Source organism: Neovison vison, chromosome 7 (assembly GCF_020171115.1).
Source record: "Neovison vison isolate M4711 chromosome 7, ASM_NN_V1, whole genome shotgun sequence".
NCBI lineage: Eukaryota > Metazoa > Chordata > Mammalia > Carnivora > Mustelidae > Neogale > Neogale vison.
Genome location: NC_058097.1, coordinates 178,690,376 through 178,708,818, shown reverse-complemented (window position 1 = coordinate 178,708,818; position 18,443 = coordinate 178,690,376). Strand labels below are relative to the sequence as shown.

Genomic DNA, 18,443 nt, shown 5'->3' with positions numbered 1-18,443 from the left:
TGTTTTTTTGTTTTCCCAGAGGCTGTAACCATTTGGCTTAATTGTAAATAATCTGCTTATGGGAACCAGGTAACTAACCTATTGCAGCCCTACAACTACATCTGAAATTCTGTCTCCCAGCAAGCCCAGGGGCTCTCTCTTGACCTCTAAACTTGCTTTTGTTGACTGTTGACTCAGCAGCCCACTGTTCCTTTTAATCTTTCTGATTTCATAGACAGGGTTCTATGATGTGTTAATAAACCTTGCAGCTAATGGGCCTCTTAATACTGTGAGTGTTGATATTTTCTTTTCTAACTTCCACACAGGGGATTTCTTTCTGGGCTAAGGAGCCATGAACCAAGAGGCAGTTTGGAGCTGAGCTCATCCATCCATCCATCTATCCATCCAGTATTCACCAAGTGCCTACTATGTGCCAGGCACTGTGGAAGACGATGGGGATTCACAGTGAACAAGACAGACATGGCCCTGCTCTCTTGGAGCTTCCATTCTAATGGGGGAGACAGATAATTCACATGATTATTTCAGAGGATGATGAGTGCTATTAGGAAAAATAAGATGTGATGGAAGATGGCTAATGTGGGGGAAAGCTTCAGACAGGATGGTTAGGGAAGGCCTCTCTAGAGAAGGGACAGTTCAGCCGAGACCCAAAGAGAGCCAGCCACATGCCAACCCTTCACAGAACATTCCAAGCCCAGGGAGTGGTACGTTGAGAGGCCCCACTCAGCTCCCTTAGGAAAGACATACATTTGTCACTGTTTACATTTGCTGTTAGAGGAATCTTTTAGAGGATGAAGAAAGGAACAGGAACACGGTGAGGGTTGTGGCTGCACTTCTGTCCTTCCACACAAGGCAACTCTTACAAGTCGGGAGTGAGGCCCAGTGGGGATGGGTGTTTCTACATGGTACCGCAGGGTGCCAAAGGTGGCTGCTCCCCTTCCACCTGCCAGTAGGTTTCTCTCTGTGAATACTGGCATTTCGGAACATCTGTCTTCAGAGAATCCCCCCTGCCCCAGCACCTGTTTCTTGTCTCCATCCTAAGATTCTATCCATTCATGGGTTGAAGGTGGGGAGGTTATATTATTTATTCCCAGTGACTATGTGACAGGAAGCCAGAAACCTGGCAGGTAGACATACACACACCTTTTCAAGATCACACACCCAGTTAGTCATAGCAGACAGTCACACACTGTTAGCTTAGAACAGACATTAGAACGCCTAAGGCAATACACTACCGTTGCAATTAGCCTGAGGAATAAAATAGAGGCTATTAGACCTATCCCCTCACCACGAGGAGCTTACCCCTGTTTAGAGGGCCTCTGTAATCTCTGCTTGCCTGATACCCATGATGACCTTCTTTCAGCGGGAGCACTCTGATGTTCTTTGGAGGCTATCCTTCCTGCAGGAGTTGGCCCGGAGCATCAAGCGTCACATCCCCAAGGCCACAATGATTGGTCAGAGGATGCGTACATGAGTTGGTCCCAAGGAGACTGAGTTTCAGCGCTTTCGCTAGAGCAACCAGGAAAGAGGCATTCTCTTGGCCTTGAAGTTTCTGAGAAGATAGGATATAGGTGGGGAGTTGCTGGCAGCCAGTTTGCCACTAGGAGGTAAGAGTCTGAAGAGGGACCAGCAAAGAGTGATGAGAGAACAAGCTAAATAAGGGGGACATTGTATGAACCCTTGGATCTAGTCATGCCTGAAGCCTTGACCTTTCATGTTCAATGACAAATTCTCTTTTTATTTAACCAGTTTGTTCCGATTGCCATCATTTGCAACCCAAAGAATCCCGACTAATATAGGAGCTTAAAACCAGTATTATAAACTGTGCCCTATGGTTATCTGTAATTAGAAGCTTCCTTTAGGAATGGAGCACAACCTTGTGAAACAGAGTGATTCACCCTTAAAGGAAGACCCCAAAGAATTCTCATCCTTGACCTAATTACAGATCGCTTTTTGAAAAAGCAGGCTTCACAACTGTCCTGAGATTGCCAATTAACCCATTTAGAAAAGATTTACTAATAAGGGTGGTGGGGGAGTAAACACTAGGATTAGGAATTGACATTTAAGTAGGCTATTTTGGAACTATTAGAAATACAATAGCAAGATTGTGTGAGCCCTTTCAAGAACCATGAACGTGGGTGAGAACTTAGACATTGGGGTGCATACCAGTGTGCTTTTACATCAAAGACAATGTTCCATTATGGTACTCATTTTAAAGGCTGCTATTTAACATGGATCTCAATGGACCAGACCACCCACATGCGCCTGGTGCATAAGCAACTGCTTAGAAATAAATTGGGCTCTTGGATAGAGGAATTACTTATTTTAATCAAATAGAGTTCCATTAGGTATATTCATTTCTTGTGGGCATTTTGTGGGCATATACTTCAAAAGTTAATAAATTTTGAAACTTGCAAACTTGAAAAGTTTTTTTGAAACTTCTGAAAATATTGCTGGGTGGATAGCAATACATTTTATTTGTACTTTTAGGGGCTTTTAAATCCCAGGATAGTTTAAGAAAGTCATTCTCAAACTGTGTTCTATGGGAACTTAGGGTTCCATAAAGATGAAATGTAGTCCCTGAGAAGGAGCAGTTCTGGTTTCATTAAAACAACTCCGTCTTTATTAGTTATTGCCTTTGTTTGGGTTCCCTGGAAGCAGGCTCTGTGATGTTTTGAGTACAACTGGTTTACTGGGAAAAGGCTTCTAGGAAGCACAAGTTGGGAAGTGGAAAAATGAGAGAGAGAGAAGGGAAGGAGGCCAACAGAGGGTATGAGAGTATTTTAGGCAACCGGGACCTCAAACTTATTGGGGAAGTATGGAGAACAGTTGCATTAAAATGGAGGCTTTACTTTATGTAGGTATGGCCAAGACCAACAGATCAGAAGGCAGCTGCCATGGAAAGGACAGCTTGTTGTACTCAAAATTCCAAGAGGAAGGGACCCGCCCTGGGGTTCCACATGGGAGAAGCACCAGGGTCCATCACAAGGCAGAGGCGGTGAGGGGAAAAGGGGGGCAAGAGGCTTTCTAGTGGTTTCTTGGGAAAGGAACAGGCAAGGCAGGGTAAACAGGCTTTGGCTTGGATGTCTGGGATCATTTCAGCAGTCTCTGGGGCCGAGGGGCCGTTCCCAGTTGTGAGGTAACCAGCCTGCAGGTGATCAGGGCACAGGGACTGGAGCCCAGAGTGGGAGAGCCCTATGTGAAGGAGAAGGTTGGGGGATGGGCCCCAGCTTGTTTGGTTCACGTAAAAAAGGTGCACTTGGCCGGCAAGCCCGGTACTACCTCAGAATTTGCCAGATGGCCCTGGGAGGGGCGGTTTCTCCAGAGTCGGCCAGCCCCAGATGTCCAACATCCAACAGAAGCTAGAAAATGTGGTTATTACGACAGTGTAGCTTAGAGTTCTCTTACCAGGGTGCTTCCCCAACAGCTCGTATCTGTCCCTGTCCCAAGCCCTTCCGGGACACTTCCGGGGCACTTCCGGGGCATTTCTGGTGGGCGCCGCCGAGAAAAGTCCCCTGGATGGCAGTTAGAGATGCCTGCGGGCCGGAGGGCACTGGGGATGTGGGCTGCCCAGGGGCAGTGGGGGTCAAGGGAATCTGTGGGGAGGCGGCTCTGCCAGCATCTTCCTCAGTTATGTGATGACGGTCTTCATGCTTCCGGGTAAGAGTTTATAACATAAAAATGCGTGTTCTTCTGACTTTAAAGAAAAATCTGTGAAGACCCTTCTAAAAGATGTTGGGATGAGTCAACATTCGGAACCTAAACGTCTTTGATTTGATCTAATTTAGGTCTCGGGGTAAAGTCCTGGTTACTGTCGCTGCCCCTGGACAGGAGGACGCGTCCCTCTCGTGTCCCTTGCCATGGAGAGGTCACTGAGAGCAGAATCTCCGCAGAGCGGAACTGGCAGCGACAGTTACGAGGTAACTCCGGTGTGTGAGAACAGGCCCCACACACGGGTGGCAGAGTGTGACAGCAATGACACCTCAGAGCTTACCAAGTCGTCATCATTCTCTTTTTCTCTGTGAATCCTTCCCTTCCCGATCCCATCCCTTGCTGATCTCATCTCCATTCCTACCCTACCTCCCACCCAACTTGTAGTCTTCCGTAGTTTTCCCTTCACTGGCGGAACAAATTTTAACATTATTTTTAGAGTCATTCAATCATTTCTTCCACAGACATTCATGGAGAAGGGTCTACACACTCAGGACATCAGCAGGCTAGGGAAGGGCCTTGAGGATCCAGCCTGAACTTTTGCTGGGCAATGAGATGGATCTCGGGGGAAGAGGGGGAAGTTGTGTCCATTCTCCTTATAAAAAGCTCCAACCAAAATTTCTTATGTATTTCCCAAATAACCTCCAAGCTAAGTTCCTCTTATTTGCACATGATCTTTGATTCATTTTCCAAGTGGCAGCAGGAAACCCAGGAAAAACAACCCCTGCCCCAGTCTATAAAAGACCGCTGAGCTAAAAAAATCCCCAAGTGTGACCTATAAGCTAAAGAAGCTGCCAGCCTTCCTATAAAACCCATAGCCGCCTTCTCTTTGTTCTACACTTACCAACACGGGGACACGTGCATTGTGAGCCCTGTCAAAGTGGGATATTCATACTAGCTTATCACACCCATCGAGTCTAATCAGAAGCATGATGAAATGAAGCCAGGGTTTCAAATTCCCTCTTTATTAAAAATAAATTATGTCAATTCAATTACTAAAATTCAGCCCTACCGCCCAACTTTATTTTGTGACTTCCATCCAAGCCTGTCACATAGTCACTTTTGCTTTGAACAAATGGCCGCTCAGGCCAGGAGCTGTCCTGTCTCGCCACATCTGCGACGGGTGACTCTGCCAGTAGGATGTACAGGGGGGATCGGAGAGCTGGCATGCCCAGAGCCAGGGGGCTGTTGCCAAGGAGAATGTATATTCAGAAGGTATGGTCTCGACCCATAAAAATGCTTCCAAAGAGGGCTTTAGGGTGGGATGGAAAAGAAGAGAGATGGTCATGTTCAGCTTTGCTAGCCTCTTCTCCTTTACCCAGTAGGTGAGGTCAAGCTGCTTAGTTAGCAGCAAAGCTTGGGATAATGCAGAGGTGCCTGGAAGCTCAGTCGTTTAGGTACCTGACTCTGGATTTCAGCTCAGGTCATGATCTCAGGGTTGTGGGGCTGAGCCCTGTGTGAAGCCCCGTGGCAGCCTCCACGCTCAGTGGGAAATCTGCTGGAGATTCTCTCTCCCTGTCTCCCTCTGCCCCTCCCCTTGCTCACTCTCTCTTTCTCTCAAATAAATAAACAAATACATCTTTAAAAAAAAAAAAAAGCTTGGGGATGATGCCAGTTCAAACTGCTGGCCCTGCCCGCTCCCCGCTCCCAAGGCCAGCTCACCCCCTTTACAGACCATCACATCGCAAACACCCATTGCACTTGTGAGTAACAAACTTCTGGGGTAGTTTTCTTTTTTCTCCCATCAGACTGGAAGTCTCACAAGAGCATTCACTGGGCTGTTCTGTCTACCACAGAATGCTGAATGAGTGGAATGAATGAATGAATGAATGAATAGGACCACAAGAGCAGTCAGCAACCTGTTCGGTGTCTCATGCATAGTTGAGGATGATCAATGTCAAATAAATGAACAAATCTATGAATTACGGAGAGGAACCCAGCACAGAGCGTTGAGTCACTCTGCGACAAGTACCAACTGAAGCTGAATGAAAAGGTGAGGCATGAAATTGGCATTCCTTATGCAAGAGCCACTAGTTAATTGAAAAATACAATGTCCCTTGATCTGGAAGTTGCATAACCAGGCAGGTGGTAATTGTATCTTCACCCAGCTCTGAAATGGCTACTGGTTTGAAATATTATTGAGCTAAAGAACAATTATGGTTGTTTACCCAAGTATTTCTTTTTTTAATGGCTTCAATTTTATTCTTTTCTAAACCCATTATGGAGCACCAGCTCGCACGGACCAGCATGGTCCAGATCACCAGCCAGCAAAGATCACAGTCATAAGGTAACAGATTGAGGGACCAAGACCTTGTTACCCAGGGTACCCTCTGCCCTCAACCCACTAATGGGACAGGGACCATCAGGGAATCCCTTAGACACTGTACCTGTTCTTAGACTCAGCAAATGGGGCACAGAGTTCTGGGTCTGGATCCAAAACGTGCTCAATTTCCTTTTGGGTTTTCTCGTACATCTTTTTCCTTTCTGTCTGAGCCTTGCTCGTCTCCACTGGGGGGAAGTCATAATAACCCTTCCTCTTGGCTTTGAGGCGCAGCTTGTTCCGATAGTGCTCGATGTCTGACTTCTGCTTCAGGGCTTTGTTCACCTGGGGAGAGAAAGAGTCTCAGGCCACATCCAACCAGGCATGACCAACACATGGGAGGTTGTCATCAGGTCACAATTCCTGCAAAAGCTGTCCTAGGCTTCACTTCTGGTCTTTCAAGCCAGCCATACCCACCTGTGTCCCATTTCAAGGCCAACGCACAATAGTGGGCCACAAACAATATAGAGCCTGACACTCACATATGCTACTTGGACCTTCCATCAGGAGCTCCTTCTCCCTACTCTAACCAAGTCTGCTCAGGCCTTTGTAGTGTTGGGCTAATCTCACCTACACCCTTCAGGTTCCCCTGTCTGGAAGCTTCTGACTTGGAAGCCCAGCTGGATCCTGATACCCCACTTCCAGCCCTGCGGAACCCAATGGCCTCCCCTGGCCATTTAGCTCATGCCCAGTTGGACAAGATAGCCAGTTCCCAAAAAGGCTAAGTTGGGACGAATGGAGGGAGAAGGCAGAGTAGACGTCCTGTTTCCAAGTTCTCTCTACCAACCTGCATTTAAGAGCTTATTTTTGTCAATCTGTATATTTCTTGAGAGGTAATTCTGAAGCCTTGTATGGCCCCTCATGTCAGTTAGTTCCTACTGGATAGGACAAAGCCAGTCTGGTCATATAGGAAGGAACATGGCCAACACACCCACACACCTTCTGACCTGTCAAAGATACAAGCAGATGGCTATGCTAAGTAAATAAATAACCAACACTGAGGACATTATACCCACGGGCAGAGCTGACTGGTGAAATCAGCCTGACATCTACTGGATGGTATGGAGGCTCATTCCTGCTGTTTGTAATCAGACTGGATTCTATCAACATAACCATGTATAGTGTCGTTATTATATTCTCTTTAAAAGAATCTTTAAAAGAGTTTTCTGTAATTCTTAAACAGAAAATTCATCTAGTGATAAGAGAGAGATCTACAGGATGAGGCCCAAGGTTCACTAACACAGGCTCTACTTTAGATGTTTTATATTTATGGCATATTTTTTCTGACCTTTGCCAAGGTCTCCCCACCCTGGGCCTTAACGGTATTTTTCGACTGGTAGCATTTCACAGTCTTCATTGTTCCCTCATTCTGCTTGCCACCAAGAGAACTAGGCAAAGAGAAGGAGCGAGGATGACATCTTCTGAGCCAGGAATCCCATTTCTGGAATCTCTCCTTAAGCAACATTCCAAGAGGGCTTCAAAGTCAGAGATGAAAGTTAACATCACTAGTAATCAGACATATCAGTATCAAGGGCTTGATGCCCACAAAAGGGCCCATCAACCCCGTGGTTATGCCAAAAATGCATGACTACAATCCAATCACAAGAAAACATCAGACAAACCCAGACTGAGAGACATGGTCTATGAGAACTGGCCGGGACTCTTCAAAAGAGTAATGATCATGAAAGACAAAGAATGGTCACAAAGAAGGACTGAGGAACTGTTCCAGACTGGAGGAGACATGACTAAATGCCATGTGGGATCCCAGACCAGATCCTGGGACAGAAAAGGGACATTATTGGGAAAACCAATGAAATTCAAGTGAGGTCTGTAGATTAGTCAATCACAGAGTACAAATGTTAATTTCCTGGGTTTAAAAATTATTCTATGGTTATGTAATATGTTCACACTCAGGGGGTGCCTGGGCGGCTCAGTCACTTAAGTGGCTGCCTTCGGCTCAGGTCATGATCCTGGGGTCCAGGGACTGAGTCCTGTGTCAGGCTTCCCCGGTTCTGTGGGAAGCCTGCTTCTCCCTCTTCCTTTGCCTGTTACTCCCCCTGCTTGTGCTCACTCATGCTCTTTCTCTGTCAAATAATTAAATAAAATCTTAAAAAAAAAAAAAAAGATGTTTACACTCGGGGTAGCTAGGTAAAGAGCCAACGGGGCTCTCTGTACTGTTACCACAACTCTTAAGTAATTCTGAAATTATCTCAGAATAAGAAGGTTTTAAAAGTCAAGCATGACATTACTCAGATATAATAACCAGAACTAAAACTAAACCACAAATTACCAGGAAGATTTGAACAATGGGCGACCAGTTTTCCAGTCAATGGTATACCTACTCAACGAGGTCATGAACAATGATCATCCCAAAGATAAGAGCAACAACTGCAAATGTTTAGATATGGGGCGCCTGGGTGGCTCAGTCGGTTAAAAACATCTGCCTTCAGCTCAGGTCATGATCCTGGGGTCCTGGGATTGAGCCCCACGTCGGGCTTCCTGCTCAGTGGGGAGTTGGCTTCTCCCTCTCTTCTGTCACTCTCTCACTCAAATAAATAAATAAAGTCTTAAAAAAATATATGATATAAACTTATCTGTATGAGATTCTAAAATAGACATGAGTTTGTTCAAAAGTCTGGGGAGGTGGTACAGAAAATGAAAACAGGATATGTAAGGGTAGTGAGATTATAGTGGTTTTTCTTTTTTCTTCTGAACATTTTATGTGGTTATTATGTTTTCTTTAAAATAATTTTTAAATGAATTACCTATAATTCATAAAAGGAACGTTGATGGCTTTGGGGTTGTGGTTTCTTCAGTGAAACAAGCCAACCATAAGAGAAGAAGAAAATCCTAAGACAATCTGTCTTAAATGCTACAAAGCAGTAAATTACAGAGAATACTTCAGGGCTCGTTTCCAATCCAAATGCCAGCAAGGTCCATTCCTCTAACTGCCAAAATGTAACAGGTATCCATTTCTGGAGAGGTAAAATACTCATCTGTTTTTCCTTCTGGGATAGGGTGATGGGCCTGGCAGAAAAAAGGAGTTGTACGTTGAATTTCACTGAGATCTAGAACGTGTCCCCACGACAGTCACATCAGGAAACTGGGGTGAAAAAATCCCGGCAAGGCACCCATTATCTAGGTCCACACTGGGCAGACGTCCTAATGAAGAGCAGTTACTAGGTTGTTAGTGATCCCCTCAGAGGCCACCAGTCATTGGGCTTGTGTATCAGGTGGGAGAACTGCCTAAGGAAAGATTCAGTGGGCATGACTGGCTTTGAGAAGACATGAAGGTTCCCAAATTATAGAACCAAGAGACATAAGACAATAAATGATCAATGAATCCATGCTCATTGACTGACTAATAATAATAATAATAATGTACTGATTGTACATTACAATCTGCTATGCCCTGTTCTAAGTGTTTTGCCTATAGTAACTCATGTGATCTTCCCAATAGCCCCATTTTACACAGGGAAATACCGAGGCATCAAGAAATGAACTAACCTGCCTAAGGCCACATAAATACTAAGTAGAAGACCTTGGCTTCAGATCCTTGCAGGATAGCTTGAGCGTCCGTACTCTTCTAAGCACAATGCTAATTTTCACTGACATGCTGCAGTAAGTCAAAGAGAGGGAAAGAGCACCGGACAGGGAGCCAGGGGGCCTGAACACCACATCGGGGCTTTCACGATATCCACAGTGTGCTTCTGAGCAAGCCGCTTGACCCTCTCGCCTCGGTTTCTTTGTCTAAACTATGAGGAAGTTGGCATAGAAGTTCTCTGTAGATCCATAACCAGTGAAGTACTTTTTAAAAAATTGATGACCCTTGGGTCTCGCCAGCCTCATCATACTCCCCCACTGCCCTGTGCCCTCCATGGGGCCAGGCCCCTGCCCCCACTGCTGGCCTGCTCCCCCTGCATGGGGACCAGCAGCAACCCATGCCTGGGGCTTCCCAGGTCGGAGTTGTCTTCCCAGCTCCCCAAGAGGAAGAAGAAGGGATATTTGTGGCATAACAAGGCCCCTGCACCTACTTGACTATGACTGCCTTGGTGATCCAGGCTGCTCCCCCCTGTAGGCTGAAGCAGGCCCAGATCATCTGCCAGGTCAGGTCTGGGCCACATCCCCTTTTTCAGGGAGGACTAGAAGGGCTGGGAGGACTCCATCCCCCACAACCTCTCCTCCAACTGATGCTTCTGCAAGGTGCCGAAAGATCCTGCAAAGCCCGAGGCCAAGGGTAGCATCTGGGTGGTCACGGTGAGCCTGATCCCAGCCCAGGCGCTGTGCTGGTGCTGGCAGAGCAGGGACATGCGGGGAGATTCTGCCAAGGACCCAGGCCCCTGCGTGAGGCACTGGTGGCCCTTCCAGCTGCCCAGTGCCCAGCCACCTCTCAGCGAGGGCTCCAGCAATAAGTCTTGCTGGGCGACCCCTGGGGCCGTGCCATGGAGCATCCCAGGTCCAGCCAATCTGGGCACAGTGGGCAGGAGGTGGTGCCCAGCCCACCCTTGCCCTCTGAGAGACCTCTGGGGCCCCCGACTCCTCTCTAGGCCCAGGAGAGCAGAGGGGAGACTTTCTAGGGGGGTACCACCCCCTCTCCTTTGAGCCAGAGCCTGGCCCTGCTACTAACTGCAGGGTACCCCAGAGCCCAGGGGACCGTCTGGTGGGAGTCACAGGGCCTTACTTTGGGCAGCTGCCAACTCCTACTTGCCCACCTCCACTCACAGTGTGGTCATGCCTTTGGTTCCCCTACTGCCCCACATTCTGTCCCCAGTGCTCACCCCTTCCATGAGCCCAATCTACTAGGTGTGGGGGCGTAGCCCCTGAAGCGGCCCCCTTGGGTTGTTCCAGGACCTCAAAGCTCTCTTCCAGGGGATGCCACTCCACAGGGGCATTTGTGACGTGTGGGTCAGCAGTTCCAGGCCCCAGCTGCCTCCATCCCAGGCTGGCTACCCTCCTGGCACAACCTTCGAGGCTCGTAGAGCAGGGCTGCTCTCCTCTCCTACCCCTTCCTGCCACTGTTGGCTTGCTGGGAAACCAAGGCCAAGAGGACCAGGAGACGTCTGTGGCCACAGCAGCCTTGAAATCCTGATGTGGTTTACAATGCCCAGGTGTAGAGGGGCCTGGCATGTTCCTCGAGGTGTGATGGGAAAACCACTTTCCAACCTTGGAAATCTCTACCTGTTGTAGGTAACAACTGCGGTCTGCAGACAGATGAAATGAACAATCAACACAACAGCTGGACAAGAGAGGAAACCCGAAGCAGGTGCGTACCCACGTGTCAGGTAGGTGTCCACGTGCGGGTTCCACGTGCATGGTCAGAAAAGCTCAGAAACATTTCCGCCCACTGCCACTCTGCTGCGGGGGATGGAGGAATGGCAGATTCTCTCTACTACCTGACTTCCTCTCTTGCTCTTCTCTAAACTGCCCATAGCTACCATCCATCCGTTTCCTTTGGTCAAATCACGGGTCTCTGGAGTATATTACAAAATTTTTTCAGTCTCTTTGGAAAACTGATTCACATCCTGAAATGCACTGATAGCCTCCTGGAAGCAGGCAAATGGTTGTTTCAAGCTGGCTAAAAGGTGTTAAGGTCATCTCAAAGCCTCTGTAGTAGGCCACATTCCTGCCACATTCCCTTATCAGTTTGAGCCCTTTCGTCTCACTACAGCTGACAACCCATGATGAACAGGTTAAGAGTGTTACCGAAGAAGGCGGAACATTGTATATGTGTGTAAGGGGATGGGGAAGAATTTCTGATGTTTCTCTTCATAACTACAGTTAAAAAAGTAAACTCTATCCTCAACGTGGGGTTTTGAATTCACGATCCCAAGATCAAGTGTCACATGTTCTACTGACGGGGGCACCCAAGTGCCCCATAACCAGTGTTTAAAAAAAAAAAATCACCCAATAAACTCATTTTGGGTGACTTGCCTCCTGATTGGTCCCAGTGAGGCCCGCACACCCAGAGGTAAAAATGACTGATAGAGCCCTAGACATCACAGGTAACCCGCATCCAGTTCACCCAGATGGTGTTCCCCGGTCTGAGTCACCAGAGGCCTGGCTGCACTGGTCCCCAGACGCTCACCTCGCCGTTGAGGGCCATCGGCTCCTGGCTCCTGTCCGATGTGGGATGCACCATGGGGAGGGCTGTGGGTTTTATGGCAATGAGCTGCACGGATCCGGAAGATGTGTCAAAGGGATCGGCAGCCGCCTTGCCAGTGTTGTCAAAAAGCACGGCTCCGTCCTCTTCATCACTTGCCGGCACTGAAGCACAACATAAACACATTGATTTTTTTATTGTGTGGGGATACTGTATGGCTGTGGGGGAATCTGTGTAAGGCTCCCTGGCTGAGGACCTTACATTACTCATCGTGACCTCGGGAACCACAGCGTCGGGTTCGGTGCCAAGGGCTCACTACTGTTCAAGGACTTCTCTTAAATTTAAGCTCTATACTATTCATTCCTTCACTGTATTATCAACGGGTAGGAAAGAATCATAGAGGTTTGAATTGAAACAGCAAAAATCATCCTTTCAAAACCGCGACAAATGTTTTTCGGAAAAAAAAAAAGTAAATTTTTTTCTCTGTGTTTGAGTTGGAGAGGAAAAAAGTACAATTTGGCCAAAGCTGGCAACTATTCTTAAAACATGACAGTCAATGGAATACCAGCATTCATTCCAGTCTCTGGCACCAAAGCCACCCATTTTCGCCCAAGGTTAAGCAATGAGTCTTCTCTGGTCAGCCGGCCGTAGGAATTACGGTTAACGTTCTATTTTTTCTTTCTCAAAGCTGCTTCTTCAATGATTTGGGTTTGGGGTTTTGTCATTGGTTGAAACAAAAGAAAGCTAAGAAATAACCTCCAGGGAAACGAATATAACACTATCGACAACTTCCCTAATTAAATAGAGTGAATTCCGCCTACACTCTGTTAAATTAATTCTCCCCTCTGACAGATAATTCCGCTCTGATTGCTGAAAGACACCAGTCGGCCTTGTGTGTCCATAACTAAGCTGCGGATGAAGTCCCAGAGCCGGTGGGATCTTGCTGATTGACTTGTGCTTAAAGCACTTTCCCATTAGGTAGCTCTAAGAATGACAGTTTATTAAACACGGCTGGGCAAGAGACTAATGGATCCTGTTCCAACAACTAGACCAGTGGGCAATTTGGGAGCAAAATAGGTGTTCCGTAAAATATGAATGTAACAGAAGTGTCTTCATCTTTCCTACTGCTTGCTCAAGACATTGGGATGTCCTTTAAATTATTGAGAAACACATAGTTCGTATCATACTGTCACTTATCATAATCACAGATTTGCCAAAGTAAGCGGAGTAAATTGTTATTGTACGATGTGGCTCAGATTCCATAGGGTCTAACAGTGGGCTATAATTGGAGTGGTTTTTTTTTTTTTTTTTGGTTCTGTGAACTTATTTGCAAATAGGAGGACGTGAAACAGCCAATGACATTAGAAAAGCTCTACACACACGTCTTTTTGGAGTAGAGCTCTGCCAGGCATTTCCTGCCTGACCACCACTATATCCCACGTGGACAACTGCTACAACACCATTTATAGCAGCCAGCCTCCAGGACGGCACCCAGTAATTCTCACCTCCAGAGATTCACAGCCACAATGAATAGTACTGAGCTGTGTAACCCCTGGGGAATTGCAGAAATGACAAGTCTAGGTCATGAAAAAAAAAAAAAAAAAGAAACCAACCCTGTGGCTTCCACCTTGCTCTTTCCTGAATCACTTATTCCAGGGAAAGTCAGCTGCCCTGTTACGAGGACACCCAAGCAGCCCTGTGGAGAGGTCCACATGGCAAGACACTGAGCCTCCTGCCGACAAATATGTGAGCAGGCCACCGTGTAGGTGGAGTCTGCAGGCCCGGTCAAGTCTACGGATGACCACAGGCCAGGTCAACATTCTGACTGTGACCTCCTGAGCCGGAATCACCCAGCTACGCCCCTCCTGGATTCCTGACCCAGATAGGACAGGAGAGAATAAACACAGATGGTCAGTTTTGGTTGCCAGTTGTTGGGGCAATTTGTTACACAGCAATAAGTACCTCATATACCTAAATAATCTCCCTTCTGGGAGCTTCCACTCTTGCCTTCCTGCCCAAGATACATACTCACAGCAGCTAGGATAGCTATCTCTTTGAAAGGTAACCAGATCACAGTACTCCTCTGATCAGAACCCTCCAAAGCCTTCATCTCTCTTAGAATAAAACCCAGAGTCTTTCCTATTTGGCCCTGACCACATGGCGAGCCTATTTCTCTTATCTACTCTGTTCCAGTGACAACAACCTTCTTGAACACACCTGGCTTGTTCTCGCTTCCGGGATTTTGCATTAGGTGTTCCCTCTGCTCAGAATGCTCCTTCCCTAGATTTTTGCATGCCCAGTTCCTTCTTATTATTCAACTGCAGTTTGAAAAAGCCTTTCTTTATCCACCAATCTAAAATAGCCCACCCATCACCCAGTTATATTTTCTTCTTTGCACTTATCACTGCTGATGTGTATTGATTTAACCTGTCCCCTGCCCCTGCCCCTGGAATAGAAACTCCACCTTTTAAAAGGCTGATGCCTACTGCCTTTCATGAAGTCTCATGTGCAAGTAGCTTTTAGTAAGGGATTTGTTGAATAAATGAATTAAGGAATGACAAAAATTTCCTGACTTAGAAAAGGAGACTGTAGCAAGTTGTTAGTATCTGCAAAACAGGTGAACACGTCGAAGTTAAAATTATGCTATCACAAAACTGTTCAGAGGGTGAAGAGATGGTACTCAGTGTTTTTAATGATTCTGGGTTGTGATACCCTCAACTTGCCACCCCGTGGACAAGGTAAGGAGAGAGCATAGCTATAACGGGACGGGAAAAGGGTGTCCTGGAAATTGTATGAACAGTAGTTCTTTTCCAACCTTATTCTTGAAAAATATTCAGATTTGCACAATAACCTCTCCAGGTTTAAGAGAAAGATAATTGGCTATCCTGCCTCCCTCCCCCAAAAGATTATGTAAAAAGACATTATATTAAATATTGATATATGAAAGTAAGGGAGTCCAAGAAGTTCATGGGCATATTTGATGTATAGTTTGTCCCTAAAGGGAAAGATGTGAGAGAATGCTAAAGGAAAGGGCCACAGTTAAACTGTGGAAGTGTCCCACACACCATACACCAGCATCGTCAAAAATGCCACCGGCCCCAACCTCATTGTGTCTTAGTTGCACTGTTGGTTTTAATTAGCATAAATCAGCAATCTAATTTCCTTCCTTCTTTCCCTCCTTCCTTCCACTCATCTTCCAATCCAATAAAATACACTATTGATGTTTTGATGAGCTCTGACGTCGTGGATAGGATATGGTATAGCGGAGCCTGTGATAAAAAGGGCAAGTGGAGGTTCCACGCAAGACCCAGCCTAGAATTCTGATGTGCTTTAGCATCTGTTGGATTTTAGAGTAAACAAATGGGTCTTATCATTTCTGTTTGAAAATTTCAAGCTGAACCCCACTGAATAGGAACCTGCAGTGAAAAAGAGGCCACCACTAGTGGAAACTCACTGGATTTACCTCTGGCAGAAAGACAATGCAACAAAGTACCATGAACCTGGAGAAAGGATGGCTTTTTAATAGAACAAACACATTAAAATCTCAACCTCGTGCCATAATTGGATTTTATTCACGCACCTGGCTCTTGTTATTTCTGATATTTAAATAATCAAAGTGACCTAAACAATAAGGAGGCAAGCAGAGCTGTGGAAAACAAGAACAGAAGGTCGGCAGGAATATTTTGGGCAGGTCAGTGTCTCACCAGCAAGGGTGGGGAGTGATGGGGTTGGAAACAGGCCTTGCTCCCTCCTTTTCTATGGATTAAATGCAAGGGAGAGGGAAAGGCATCATCTCGTAAACATGACTTACTGACAGAGGAGTGAGTGCACTGTACATTTCTAAGCAAGAAAAAGGCACAGAACAGTAGGTGCATGGATTCATTTTCTAAAAGAACAAAACAGTATAACAAAACAGATATGTGTGTGTTGTCATATGCATAGTAAGAAGGTCTGAGAAAGGGGCGCCTGGGTGGCTCAGTGGGTTAAGCTGCTGCCTTCTGCTCAGGTCATGATCTCGGGGTCCTGGGATCGAGTCCCGCATCGGGTGGGAGCCTGCTTCCCTCTCTCTCTCTCTCCTGCCTCTCTGCCTCCTTGTGATCTCTGCCTGTCAAATAAATAAATAAATAAAATCTTAAAAAAAAAAAAAGAAGGTCTGCGAAAGACACAGGCTAAATTATTCAAGGTCATCTGAGGACTGGCATGGGTGATGGGACATGTGTGGGAGAACAGACTTTGACCTGACGTCATATATCTCTGGGAAGAGATATATGAAGGACTTCATATATCTCCGTGAGCTGGTGCGGCGGAGAGCTGATAGGTAGGATTTCTGGTGGTCCCGGGCAGGATAAATATTCCAAGAAAACCCCACATGCCATGCCTTGATCTGGGTGTAGAAAGCAGTCTCTGTTACAGGGCATGGGGAGTTCAGGAGAAGAAAAAATTCAAGAATCGAATCGGTAGGACAATTTAAACCAGTGCTTTACATAATGGCTAGAAACAGGAATGAGGTCCACCTTTGCCCTGCAGAAGACAAATCCGTTGTGTCATTATCCCTTTTCTTACTTTCTTTTTTGGGTCAGAACAAAGAAATCAGTGACATTTGGAAACAAAGGAATATTCTGGTACTAGTCCAAGAGAGAGAGACCCTGAATCCTAGTCCATCAAATTCCTGTCTACCGGAGTGCCAGATTATTTGGCTTTTCACCTGGCCTTTCTGCAGGATCCCACCTTACAACCCATTGAAATCTGAAGGGCATTTCTTTGGATCTGAGTGGCAGCCTGGAGTACTTGAACCTGGGCTTCAGCCAGTTAGCACCGCAGGGAAAAGCCCGTGGAAGGAGGGTCAGAACAAAGGTGGGTCGGGGGCACGGGGGTGGACATACAGTCATGTCAGATGGATGCCATGTAGAGACGGTGTCACAACATAATAAGGCAGCTCCAATGACTTATAAATAAACCCTATCCCCCATCCCTTAGAGGGAGGGAAAAGATCTGTGCGAGGGAGAATCCAGCCAGTTTTGTTTCCCTAGAGAATAAAGGCAGAAGCATGGGCTGATTTTTGTGATGACAGATCGACTGCCGTGTCGTTTCCTGGGAGAGGTGGCTTGGTGATATCTGGTTTCCCTGGCAGAGACTGAACCCCTGAAACTTACCCAGGGAGTCAGGGCAAGAAAATGAGGGGAATCTCCAAGGCAAGCAGCCGTTCGGAGATCTCACCCCCTTGTAGATCCGGTTCTACAAACATCAGTGCATTCTGCATAGGGCTTTTCAAAAGCACTGGGCAATTCCATAAGGTCAGGGAGCAGAGGGCACAAGAGAATAATTCAGAGAAGGGGGGGTCAGTCTCCTGACTTTTCTGGGGTGCACCAGAGAGGAGAACCTAGGGTGCGAGTGAGCGTGGGCTCCTGTGTGTGTGTGTGTATGTGTGTGTGTGTGTGTGCAAGTGTGTGTGTGGGGGGCTTGGGGCTGGTGTTGGCAAGGAAGGCTTCTCACCATTTCTCTTCCGTGCCTCCTCCTTTGTCACTTTCTGCTGTGCCATGACATTCTGGGGCGAGCGCCTCCCTGAGCTGGGCTTCCCTGATTCGTTGCTGATGACAGAGCCATTCTCACTGGGCGACCTGCTGGAAGTAACCATAGCAACAGGAAGATGGTAAGTTCCGACTCCAGAGCCTCCTCTCAAGGTTATTTTATTTGCGGTTTATGTCTGTCGCCTTTCATTCAGGCTTTATCCACAAAGAAGAAATGATACAGGAAAAGAAAAAAGAAAACAGCAAAAACCAAAACAAAACTAGCCCCACACTACCGCATGGGGTAAGCGTGTGGCCATGGGGAAGTCTGTTGTTTACAGGGAGTGCTTAGCTCTGCAGAGAAGTTCAGCGAACGCGGCCCTCAGGTCCCATCTCTGCTCCATTAACTCCCAGTGACTGTGGAAGCGGTGGTGATGGTGTTTGGAAGCATGCCCCCTTTTTTAAAACACAGTGCTCTGAAGAGGGTTGGAGAGCACTGGATTCAGGGTGCATCTGCGGGCACATGCATAAGACACAAGGTTCTCTTTGGCGATTCCCTTTATGGAGTAGACCTTGACCACTAAAGTTGAAGTCACCGCGTCACTGCATTTATCACTTTGCCTCCCACACGGCCGCGCGTGGGCACACACATGCTCTATAGCTGCGCTAACGGGCAAACCAGTCTGAGCGGCTCGGCCCTTCAGGAGGTGCTTCGTGGGCACCAGCTCTGCCGGGCGTCAAGCCACGTGTCCTGGTATACAGAGACACAAAGACGCCCCCTCCGTGTTCTCCAAGAGCTCCCCATCGG

At 47.0% G+C, this 18,443-nt stretch overlaps 1 protein-coding gene across 2 annotated transcripts in view; it reads right to left on the bottom strand.

Moving 5' to 3' along the window:
- The window catches only part of KIAA1549L (KIAA1549 like), a 113,285-nt gene that overhangs the window by 44,655 nt on the left and 50,187 nt on the right, over window positions 1–18,443 (bottom strand). Inside the window, exons 12-14 of one of the 2 annotated variants that reach the window (XM_044259048.1) lie at window positions 17,622–17,749; window positions 12,114–12,292; window positions 6,096–6,313 (exon numbers count right to left, since the gene is read on the bottom strand). In XM_044259048.1, the coding sequence (XP_044114983.1) occupies window positions 6,096–6,313; window positions 12,114–12,292; window positions 17,622–17,749 (525 nt within the window). The remainder of the gene's footprint in view (window positions 1–6,095; window positions 6,314–12,113; window positions 12,293–17,621; window positions 17,750–18,443) is intronic. The other variant, XM_044259049.1, reaches the window with a different exon arrangement.